Below are 12,635 nucleotides of genomic sequence, written 5' to 3' on the forward strand. Positions count from 1 at the left end.
TGCTTCTATGTGTTTAAGATAATCAGCTGAGCTGCAGAGCTTTGTATCACATTATAGGTAGTTTTGATTTTACAGCATACATTTTTATCCACTCATAGCACTGTTTTCAGCTGCAGCAGGGAGCTGTTTATTAGCATAAAATCTCTAAAAACCCAGCTCAACACTACTTACCAGTCACTAACTGCTAGACAGCAATGCTAGTAATTATATGGTAAATACCCTGGAGCCTTTAGCATCTAAAAACCCTTCTGTTTCCATCAGAAACTGGTGTAAAACAGCCAGAAATAGTGAGGATTGGATATGTATTTATTAGCTAGGGAAAAGTACAATTTTGATATGAAGTATAACATTGTTCTGTAGGTCCTACATATCTTGTTGTCTCCTAACAAGTTAACTTTAGTGAAGTGTAGTTATACTGTTATTGTATAGAAAGCTTCTTTTTTTTTTTTTTTTACTGAAAATGCCCAAAAGTTATTTATTTGTCTGGGATTAGATTTTGACTTACACATTGATCTGTGGTTATTTTGTAATACAAAAATAACTGGGGTTTTTCCACTCTCAATGTACATAATGGATGTCTACACTCAAAATTTAAGTGCTTGCCGTTCAACCATAAATACTTCTATGATTGTTATAGTTTCAGCATCTAAGGGTGCACGAAATTGTTACCGGATTATCAGGTCAGAGCAAATCTTTGGGGAGCCTTTCCATTTTTGTTAAAGGCCTGAAAATCTCTCAGTGAGCTCCTGACAACCAAGGTCACTGGTTGGCAAGTGGTCACCGGGAGCTGCTTTGGTTGCTATCAAATTGCCATACTCATTCGTAGTATCGTGTATGGAAGACATCTTTTTTGGATGTACAATTTTGGTCCAGGGGTTGTTTTGTTTCTTTTTTTCTACGTCTAATGAACGTCTAGTGTTGATGTCCGTAGGAACTCTAAGTACGGGTTATTTATAATCCAAATGCGCTCATTGTGGACGTCTTTTCAATGTCAAACCTAGACTCATTTTAGATGTAGTTTTTATGATGCTTCTATAGGCTCTGTTGTCCAATATTTCCAGAAGGTGGAGGACACGTTTTCTTTACAGAAACAGATATCTCAGTGGCGGCGCAGGCTCTTGACGCTAAAACAAAAGTGAGCAGCTGCACGGTGGATTTCGAGCAGAAATGTCCCCAGCTTCTCGTAGGTAGTTTGCATAATGTGCGTATCAACAAAGACCGTCGAGCAGATAGTCCCGTTCATACACACACACTTGCACAAACTTCTTGTACTTTCTGTCGCAACTTCTCTACGTCCTGCTGAAACACTGTTGAACCATGTGTGAAATAAATAAAGAAATGAAATGAATCACAACCACATTTACAACCGCATTAGCTGGGGAATACACAGATTGCTAGGAAGTCGCTAACTGGTGTTTAGACCTGCGTGACTGAAGCCTTAATCCCATTGTACTCAGATTGTCTATAATTCACTTAAAGGGCACTCACATAACAGCTAAATTGTCAAAATAGTTTTTTTTTAGACCTGTTATAGACAAAATGATCAGTTTTAATAGTCACAAAAACATTACTGATGATATGTATGGAATAATAATAAGCTTTTCTCACAAAGAAGCTTGCCCATAAGACATCCTGGTAATCCATGTTGATTGGACAGTTGAAAATTTATGACATGGCATGCTCCAAACAATAGATGAAAGGTGCATAGTTACATCAAACTTCTATCAAAAAAAGAAAAAAGAAAAGTGAAACTGGAAGTTCCAAGAGTGGGAGTTCTTAGAGACTGTCTTTTCTTGCACCTTCTGATTCGTTGCTATTATGTTACCAATCCTTGGTAATTTAGTTGGGTATTTTAGAGGTTCAAGAAAACATTAACAAAGCAAGTGTTGCAACTTGCAGCCATCTTTGATGCCCGTATCTAATGAACAGACAGAATCAGTCACCTTATTTCAGTGATCACTGGTAAAGGTATAGTATAGTCAGATCCAGTAAAAGTTTCTAAAAGGTTTATCAGTTTTTCCCAAAAAAATAATGTTCAGAAAGCTTCCCCCCCCACGAGCCTTACTTCTATTACACTTGAGCACAGTGCACAACATTAGCGATCAGTGTGTCAAAGTTCCAACTTGAACAGCAGCTCCAGTTGAAATGGCCGTGAACCTCAGTTATATGGATGTGTCAGTAGAACAGCATAATAAGCTAAAATGTTTCCCGTGTTGCGTGTCATTGTTCTAGAATTCTCTGGATTTTCAAAAGACATTGTGGCTTTAGCAGAGCACCACAGAGAGCTACATCAGCACCAATACTGAAAACTGCTCAAACAATATTTCTAATCGAATAAGGCAAAAAAATAAAAATAAATTTACTGTTTAATCGTTCACACTGATTTTCCCAGTGTCTTCAAGTGCAGCAAACTCCAGCTGCTGATGAATACTGAAAGACGGAAAAGCTCTGATCTGATTTAAGCCAGTGAATAGACCTTAGGTGTAGTTTTACTGTTTCCAAGGTCAAGAATGACCTCATTGAACTTTCAGTGTAGCATTGTTTAATAGATGTTTCTTAAGGCTGAGCAATATTGCCCTTTTTACATTTGTGAGAAATGGCGTGAGGAAGGGCAAGCCTCTTGACAGATGGGTCTTGGAGAGTCATATGCTAGTGCTCATTTGATCTCATGATACCAGCTGCATCATAGGTGGGTTTGTGTGAGTTGTTGGTGGTGTTTTTGTTGTGTATTTTTGGACCTCTGGCTCTGGCTATCAAACCAACACAAGCCTCAACCTGTGAGATACACTGGTGGTTTATTCATGTGACCCTCAGACTTGAACATCAGAAAACACAACACAGGCAGTGCTGTGTTTTCCATGAGGTCCTCAAGGAAATAAAAGTAAAGAGAGTCTGTGTGTGTGATAGATTCTGACTGTACGTTGTGTACCCTGCCTCTTGTCCAATATCTTATTGCCACAACCACTCAGTGCCCAATGTAGTTTGTCAGTCATAGCAATTTGAAAATCAGCCTTGTATGTGCCCACAAATGCTTAAATAAAACCTAAAAAAGACTTTGACTCTGTAGATTTTTCTATTAAAGCAAGAATTGGGACGTGAACACTTGGATTATCTACAGGTCATCAGATCTTTAGGGAAGGAGGAAGAAAGCCCCCAATCCACCCTTTCTGTCTCCATCTCCACAGACTCATGTTCAAATCAAGCGTTAGATGTATCTGTGTTTTTAATGACACGATCACTCACTGCGGAAACTTGAAATGTTTCTATTTGGATTTTTTTCTGTATGGATGGATTCAGCTCTCCGTATATATTCATTTTACTCAGTTTTGATCTGTGTGAATGTGCATGTCCATACTGTATGCCAGTGTGTGCATGCGTGGGTGTGTGCCTGTGCTAGAGGGAGGTCTTTGGCCTGTTTCTATCCAGGTGTGTGTTTTTGGCCCGTGGGGGGATAGAGCAGATGGTCCCTGTTTTTGTTTCAGAGTGTATGAGTGTGTGTGGCTGTAACTGACTGGCTGTCAGTAACGTTTCCCTGACCAAAGATCTGTGCCTAGCAGAGCATCACTGGGGAGTATACGCCTGTTTAAAGCCAGGCTCGGGTGAAGGGAAATTCAGATTGTTTGACTGAGGGGCTGCACAACTCACATACTCAGGGAAACTAATTAAATAATAAAACTAAGGAATGGACTTTTTTTTGTTTACATCTAACTTTTATTGCTAATATTATTCTTTTTATTTTGAATTGATGCCCCAAAGTAAATGCAACAATTTAGATATGACCTTGCAGATAAACATCAGCTTCAAGATAAAACAGCTATATGTAAGTAGAGGGTAAATATTTCTGCATTTTCTGTAAGTATTATTGTTTAATAGTGAAAAGGCAAGGCGCAAGAAAAACAAGTTTCCATTCTTGTGTGCGCTGACTGTATCTGAAGCTGCACTTCTTGTAAGAGATATGGATCGGATGACCAGTGTGGGTGTCCATTGGGTCCACTGACCTGAAGATAACATCACTGGCTTAAAGAGTAGCCAAACAATGAGAAATTCTGAAATTCTATACCGACGAGTATACAGACCAAATTGTTTTAGAGTTTGAAATATACTCTGTATACTAAAGATGGGTGTCAGCACAGGAAAATAACTAAGTCGCTCTAAATAAAAGACTAATAAGATATGGAAACATCCTCCAGACTGAAGCACTGATTTGTTGGATGGTGTGAAAGAGAAAGTTTTCACAGGTCTCTGCAGAGTCCTGTGAAAAATCCACTCCATGATTCAGTAGCTTGTGGAATAACCTTTAGGAACAGTAACTTGAAGTAATCGTTTTCTGCATGACTTCATCATTCTCTGTTGTGGAGGAATTTCGGCCCGTTCTTTACACCAGAAACAGCGTTTCAGTTGCTTTTTGGGCGATTGCAACACCTTAATTCTTTTCTTTTTTTCATCTTCGGATCTCACATTTTTTTCTCTTTTCATCAGCCACAGTGTTGTAGATTCGCAGCTGTTTCTAGGATCGTCACCAACATCGCCAAAAAACATATTCGAGGGCTCTTTTGTAGTGAAACAAACTTATAGAAGCTGTGAACATGCTGTTAAGTTGGGAATTTTAACACAAGAGTCTGCATTTACTCACTTTTACCATTTTCCACCCCTAGACATTGGTGCTCAGTCTGTAACTTAGTCCACTCGATTCATAATTAGTGGGTTTCACATACTACATACAGTTTTGAAACCCTGGAAGCTTATAGCCTTCATGAAAGGAAGTTTGAAATTTCAGAAACCTGAAAGACATTTATCACAAACATGTGAGCCCAGGCTCATAAATCATGTTCAAAATATTTGGGATTACTCCTTTAAATTGATTACACAGGCGAGCGCAGCCGGGATGGCGTGTTTCATTTTTAGCACCACAATAAAAAAATTTAAAAGAACTGTTTGATGTGACTGACTGATCAATTTTAGTAAGTTATTTTTTATCCAACACACACTCGCACGCACAATTACCACTGTAACTGATCTCTTTATTGAGGCTTTAATAGAAATACAGACTGCTGGAAATTTATTCATCATCTTTTTTAAACACGATTTTTTTCTTGGCATCTTATTGCATAATTAAATTGAATTAAATGAAACAAACAAGCAAACAAACAAAAAAAATGTAACTGACTGAAATGAACAGAGGCAAAGCAAAGCTTGTTCCAAATATGAAGTCAGCTGATTGAATGTTATCTGATGCTGCACAGCTCTAGGACACAGTGTTTGATATGGTGCACGGTGTGATTAAGAACAAGGCATAACGGGTGGTGGAGAGACAAAGCAGCCTTTGTAGAAAAAGAAATCAGCCTTAATTTTTTTTGCTGTGAGTGTGCATATACTGTAGCTCAGTGTAATACTCTTGCCAGTAAGGTCGTCCTTTAACCTGCTGTTAATTTATGCTGACATCTGTGGCAGCTTTACGCCTGGCTGCTAAGTGTGCCTTAAGTGTCTTTGTGGACACAGTTTTGTGGCCACTGCTGCAGTGCAAATGCTGCAGCAATGACTGTCTGAAATAGTCAAGCTTCCATCTAGAAACTCAAGAGGCATTTTCAGTCACATTTTGTCTTGTTAGCAGATTAACATAAAAAAAAGTCATTCAAAATAAAAACAAGTAACGAAACCTTTGCTATGACCGGCAAATGTTGTGCAATTTATTTCACATCAGATCGCTTTTGTATTTGCTAGCTACACTCAGAGATGTGATTACCCAGCTACTGTGCTGAACCAAACCACAGCCTAGTAAAAATCGTATTCCTTTGTGCCTTAAGTGCAGCTTGTCTTTGTCCAGTAATCAAGTCTCTTCATCTCTTTTCTTTTTAGGTGATCCCATCATCCAAGCCCTTGTTGACTGCCTCGCTTGCTTTATCCAGAGGGATGCCCTATTGATTCCTACTTTCTAACAAAGCCCATGGATTACAGCAAGGGTGTTGAAAAGGCCTTGATCACAGCTGCATCACCACTATGACATATTTCAAGTCAAAAAGAGCCCAAGTTGAAGACTGACTGATTTTCTTTTTGTGGGGGACATCCATCTAACTTTTTTTTTTTTTTTTTTTAAATTTTGAGCATGTTTTTCTTTGATTAAGTTGATTTACTTGTTCGATCACACACATCTCTGTAGTGCACGCCACTCTTCCTGTCACCATGTACGGCAGTTCCCGTTCCGTCTCAAAGCTGGATGTTGTTGGATCCAATGGGAACGGGTCAGCATCTGGGAGTCCCGGTCGCTCCCCACGCCTATCTCGCTCCCCACGTTTAGGACACCGGCGAAACAGCAGCAGCAGCTCCACTGGAGGACTTACAGGCACTGGTAAAACCTTATCCATGGAGAATATTCAGTCTATTAATGCTGCCTATGCAACTGGTGCCATGTACTTCACTGACACAGCTGAAGACCCGGTCGGCGTTGGGAGTCTGAGCAGTGGGTTGAATCCCTCGCTGCCCAAAAGCACCATGACCCTGGGGAGGGCTGGGGCCAGGGTCCCCTATGGGGTCAGAGCGGCTGTAATGGGGAGTAGTCCTAATATAAACTCTGGAGGAGGAGGAGGAGGAGGAGGTGGAAGTGGAGCGCTTGTACCCAGTGATGCAATAGCGTTTGGTGGGGAAATGCAAAACCAGTCTCCACAGGCGGCTACTGTGCCTCACTCTATGAGACAGGTAAAGTGCTGAATTTTCTTATTTTCAGGACAGAATTTTGTATATAGCATATATGACATACCTAAAGTGTGGTAGAAGGGAAAACATTTTCAAAAGGTGCTGTATTATGTAAATACCCAATGGTGATTTTTCTAGTTCAGCTTTTTGGTTTTGAGATGTCAAAATTCACTTTTCTCTCAATTTAAGCAAAATACAGAAATCTGAAACAAGCATTAAAAAAGAGAGAAGTGTCGGTGATAAATCTCAAACTCATTTTACATCATGAGCCACATGGGACCACTTTGGTCTTAACTGACCAGTTAGACTCCTTTTTCTGTCAGAGTAAAGAAGTATAGAAAAATTTTAATATCAAAAAGAAATTTCAGCAATAAATGTCAGTTTTTCTGCATAGAAAAGAAACGCTGCTTTGAGCTTAAATTGTAAAATTATAGAAAAAGTTGTGCTAACTCACTGTGCTGACTGTCCTGCAATTATAAAATGGATAATTTTTGTTAATTGATAGAATGCCCTCTTTTTTTTTTGCGATCCTACTGCAGTAATCATGGATTTCATTAGTAAATAGTGAATAAACAGGACCCTCCTGTCATTTAATTGTTTATCTGTTACTTATTTACTTTGGTGTAGTATGAAGTGCCATGAGGAAGGTCCGTATCAGTAAGAAAAGCTGTAAAACTAATGAAAATACAGTTAAAAAGTCTAAAATTTATGCGCTTCTTCAAAAGCATTTTCCAAAGCAATCCAGTTGGGCACTTTGGAGTTTTAGGCTGATCAATTATGGCCCTGTGCCTCATGTTTAACACCCGTGGTCTAGATGCAGCATGTGGGATTTTTGAGTTGAATGGTTAATTTTTCCTCTTAAGTCCGCCCTACACCAAATGAAACAACAAAAGTGTGGGCATTCACACAGTGTGTTTAAATAGACTAAGGTCTGCCGTCCTACTCCCTCTGCACTATTAGTCATAACCTGCTAGCTCATCTCTGAAGAGTTAGCTCGCCTCCTCCACTTGTTTCTTATTTCTTTAAAAAAGCAGCAAAAATAAAATTTATCTCTTCAGCTGTAATTACTGTTACAGGGTTTTCTATTCTGCATTTCACACGCATATGTTCCATACTATTACACCATCACCATCATCCTGAACCATTGATACAAAGCATGTCCACATACCTAAATGCAAAGTCGCTGCCATATGATTGGCTGATTAGATATACAAGCAGTTAAACACATGCACCTAATGAAGGGGCTGATGGGTGTATATCTCGAATACCCTGTTCTGATCTTCTAGCGATTAATTATTTGCCTTGTTAGACTTTAAAGGCAGTAACTCTCCCAAATGGCTGCGCATGTTTGTTTTTTCAGATTTGTGTGGAATTTCAGCGTCAGCTGTTGCTTTTGCACAGAGTGCTTCATGTTCAGTGTTGTCGTCCAAGATCACTTCACAAACTGCGAGCAGTGGCAGCTTCAAACAGAAAAAATGAAAATGATACGGATGAGCAGAAACTTTTAACATTAATGGTGAAAAACATAGTGGACTAATACTGTTTGTGTGTGTGTGTGTGTGTGTTCTCAGGTGAGAGAAGGTGCAATGTCAGACCTTCAGACTCAGTTGAGAGAAGTGCTGAGGGAGAACGAACTGCTGCGCAGAGACGTAAGAACACTTGTACTCGTACACCCACGGCTATGAAGATAAATTCATTTATAATGCAACATATGATATCTTCTGTTTGTTTCATTGTGACCTCCTGTGGGAATTGCTGTTGTAAGATTATAGCTATAAGGAGAATTTACTTATGCAAACAAATAAACACATTTATTAAGATAAGATAAGATAAGATAACCTTTATTAGTCCCACACGTGGGAAATTTGTTTTGTCACAGCAGGAAGTGGACAGTGCAAAAGTTATGAGGCAAAAATTAGAATACAATAAGAATAAATACAGTACACAGCTGTACAGAATAGAATAAAATACTATAAACAGTAGAATAAAATAAAATAAATATACAATAAGATAAAAATAGAATACAAATACAAATACTATATACAACTGAGTAAAAATACAACGATGACAGAAAGGATTATTGCACTTAGTATTATTGCATATGTATGGATGTGTGTGCTTGATCAGTTAAAGTCTTTATTATGGAGTCTGACAGCAGTGGGGAGGAAAGACCTGCGAAATCTCTCCGTCCAACATGAAGTCACTGTGCTTGATTTTGTATTCCAACAGCTAGAGGCCAAAGAGTCCAAGTTGAGTTCTTCTATGAACTCCATTAAGACGTTCTGGAGTCCAGAGCTGAAGAAAGAGAGAGCGCTGAGGAAGGATGAGGCCACAAAGATGGCTGTCTGGAAGGAACAGTACAGAGTCGTACAGGAAGAGACACAGGTAGGGAAATGATGTGTGCGTCTGTGTGTGCTTGTTTATGTCTCTGTGTGTTTCTGTGTTGCAAAATCTAATACAGTGATTCATTGTTTATATCCCTGGACTGTCTTAGCTCACTGCTCAGCTGAAGAACAAATTAAGACATGGACAGAGCAGTATGTCAACTTTAATATCCTGTTTAGACTTCAGTTATTTCCCCCATCATTTCAGCTCATCCTGGATTTGTAGAAAGTCTTTATAGCTGTTGCTTTAGACAGCTTTTAGCCTCAACTAGCTCTGGCATAGCTCTTCCTCTCAATTTAGCCCCATTTTTTAAATGCAAAAATGCTAAAGAAATGATATCCTGATAATTTTCCTGGACTGTTCTGGTGGATTTGTCTTGCTGCTGCAAGGCATCAGCAAAGATGAGTAAACAGATGAAATAGGCTGCTTGGTTGGGGACTCCCAGCTGTCTGTTGTTGCTGAAGCCATCTGGATAAGAAAGCGATGCAGCAGGCTGAAATATTACACAAGTGATGACACGCAGACATGTGCACTTGCAGTCACTCACACTAAGTAACACAGTATGGAAGATGCTAGCAGCAAAGGGCCAGCAGTTTAGAGGTACTTCACAACGTGACTAACTGAGAAGATACGAAGACGCAGTTTCCCCTGTTGCCTTCTCCCTTTCTCGCTCTCTCACTTTCTTAAGCTTTGGAAGCGTTTGTTGCACTTAAGGGAACACAATGTGTTGTTGTCAACTCACTTAATATTTTTACTTTACCTATCTCTGTCGGCTTTACTCCACAGGAAGAGGAGGTGAACTCAAAGGGAAAGGAGAAACTAGCACAAGCATAAATGACAACGCTAAGCAATGACTCTAAACTGAACTGAAAACAGAGTAGTGAAAATAAATAGGACAAATAATGCAAAATTGATTTTTTTTTCTTTTGTTGTTTATTTATCTTGATACTCTTGTCCAATTCAGTGCATTTATAGACTTGCATGTCCAAGCCCAGTGTAAAAAAAAGAAAAATATGTAAATAAAAAATAAAAACAGAATGCAATGATTTTCAAATCTTATAACAGAAGCTGTCAGCTGATTTTAATTCGATGGGAGCAACATGTGTCAAAGATATGAGAGATGGAACAAAAAAAAATATGGCAAAAGAAGCAGCGGTAAGAACATTTTGAAACTAATTATGTTAAATGGCAATAGATAGAATGCAATTATCTGGAATAAAATGCATCTGTAATTTCAGAATAATGTTCCTCATCTTAGAATTGCCACGACTATGAATAATTGAAAATCTAGAGAAATCTCTGTGCGCAGGGACGGAGGACAATACTTAATTTTGTATGCCTGTGGCATTCAGGCCCTCAGATAGCACTGGATGAAATAACAGCCATGATTCTGATGGGGAGACCACTGCACAGGGTCAGGAAGACTTTTAGAAATCACCGTAAGTGAACATAGTTCACCGTGCCATCTACAAATATAGGTCATGCAAACAAAGTAGCAGCCAAGTGTGGATGTGACGGAAACACTGCTCTCTGGGTCAAAGCTCATTTAAAATGGACTGAGGCAAAGTAGTCAGACAAATCAAAATGTGAAATATATTTAGGAAAAAATGGACATTGCATCCTATGAGGTAAAAAGGAGCGACACCATCTGGCTTCTTATACGATACAATTTTATTTATATATCACGTTTAAAGCCAGGGGGTACACCAAAGTGCTTCACAGTAAAAATAACAGTAAATGATTACACTAAACAGTAAGTCATTAAAACAAGGTAAAATAGAGAAAGTAGAGAACACAAACAAACAGCATTAGTAAGTAGAGATAGGGAGAGATCATGATTATCCAGAGAAATGAGTAGCGATACAGCAATTAATGAGCGGTGAGAATTAGTTGGAAAAGCCAAGTTTTCAAGCTTTTCAAGGATTGAATGGAGTCAGAGGCACAAATGGTAGCAGGAAGACTATTCCAGAGGTTTGGTGCTATAGAGGCAAAAGCACGATCACTCCTAGTCTTCAGGCAGTGCCTGGGCTGGGCCAGAAGTAACTGACCGGAAGATCGTAAAGAACGGCTGGGAGTATAGAGACTGAGGAGGTCGGTGAGATAGTCAGAGGCAAGGTTGTTTAGGCATTTGAAAGTAAGCAACAGAACTTTAAAATCAATACGAAATGTAATAGGCAGCCAATGTAAGTCAGAGAGCACTGGAGTAATAGAGACAAACTTTCTAGTTCTGGTTAGGAGACGAGCTGCAGTATTCTGAACGAGCTGTAATCTTTGGAGGTGAGCAAGTTGGAGTCCAGAGTAGAGCGAGTTACAATAATCGAATCTGGAATTCACAAAGGCCTGTATCACTTTTTCAAGATCAGATATTAAGTGTTTGACCTTTGAAATTTGGCGCAATTGGAAGAAGCCAGATTTAACCACTGAGGAAACCTGTTTATCCAGCTTAAATGAACTATCCAGACAAACACTTAGATTACTTACAGTATCTGTAAGAAAGCCAGCAAAGGGACCAAATCGGGCAGCTAGCTGGTCTCGTGGAGTGTGACTATCAAACACCATAATCTCAGTTTTCTTCTCATTTAAAATGAGAGAAAGGGCTGACAGCCGCTCTGTAACCTCTTTCAAGCAGTCAGACAAACGATTCAATGAAGCTGGCAGGTCATTAGACAATTGGAAATAGATTTGAATGTTGTCAGCGTTATAGCACTCGTTTCTCTAATGGTATGGGGGACTATGGGTGCTGAAGAGAATATACACATTTTAGAGCAACATGTGCCATCCAGATGATGTCTTTTAACTGAAATCCTTGCAAATTTCAGTAAGACAACGCTAAACTGCGTACTGTATCCAATACAACGATATGGCTTTGTAGTAGAAGAGTCCGAGTGCTGAACTGGCCTGCCTTCATCCCAGACCTTTCACCAGCTGAAAACATTTGGCCTATCATGAAACGAAACACAGGTTAAAGAAGACGAAGGACTGTTGAGCAGCTAGAATCAAGAATAGGACAACATTCCCAAATGTCCAGCAACTCTGTCCAGCACCTGGTCTCCTCAGTTTTCAGATGTTTGCAGACTGTTACGAACTTTTTGAGATGTGCTGCTTCAATAATGTTGCTTCAAGATGACCTTATTTGTTCCTTATAATGGTACATTTTCCAGGTTATATATGTTTTTGTGTTCAATTATTAACAGATTAAGGGGTTATGAGATTTATAAATTGTTGCATTCTGTTGTTTGTTTACATTTTATGTAGAATCCAATGTTTTGGAATTGGGGTTGTATTTGTTGGAAGAAGGTGATGGTATGTCTAGGTGGAGTTAAACGGTGTCTTATGATGTTTTTAAGTGTAAATGAGTCATTCCAGGATTTGGTGGTGGCAGCAGACACCTAAAGCTTCTAAAGATCGTTGCAGCCGTACTTAATGTGAAGACAAGGCTTTATGCTTGATTGGCGAGCTAACAGATGATGTCACATTTCTGTCAGAGTGGTGTCACCAGTTCCTATAACATTTTACACATAAACCTGAACTGATCGTGTCATCCACTTTTGCTGATACAA

At 39.2% G+C, this 12,635-nt stretch overlaps 1 protein-coding gene across 10 annotated transcripts in view; it reads left to right on the plus strand.

Moving 5' to 3' along the window:
• LOC146689690 (ELKS/Rab6-interacting/CAST family member 1-like) overlaps window positions 1–12,635 on the plus strand; it is a 156,283-nt gene that overhangs the window by 3,638 nt on the left and 140,010 nt on the right. For all 10 annotated transcript variants that reach the window (XR_014915935.1, XR_014915936.1, XR_014915937.1 and 7 more), the window contains exons 2-4: window positions 5,857–6,693; window positions 8,262–8,339; window positions 8,920–9,075. Coding sequence is in view for 7 of the 10 variants with exons in the window: in XM_085436316.1 (XP_085292442.1) it covers window positions 6,181–6,693; window positions 8,262–8,339; window positions 8,920–9,075 (747 nt within the window). In the remaining 3 variants the exon portion in view is untranslated. The remainder of the gene's footprint in view (window positions 1–5,856; window positions 6,694–8,261; window positions 8,340–8,919; window positions 9,076–12,635) is intronic.

This window comes from Copadichromis virginalis, linkage group LG17, assembly GCF_057382275.1.
Source record: "Copadichromis virginalis isolate Kocher_CV1m ecotype Utaka linkage group LG17, C_Virginalis_male_GT1.1, whole genome shotgun sequence".
Classification (NCBI taxonomy): Eukaryota; Metazoa; Chordata; class Actinopteri; order Cichliformes; family Cichlidae; genus Copadichromis; species Copadichromis virginalis.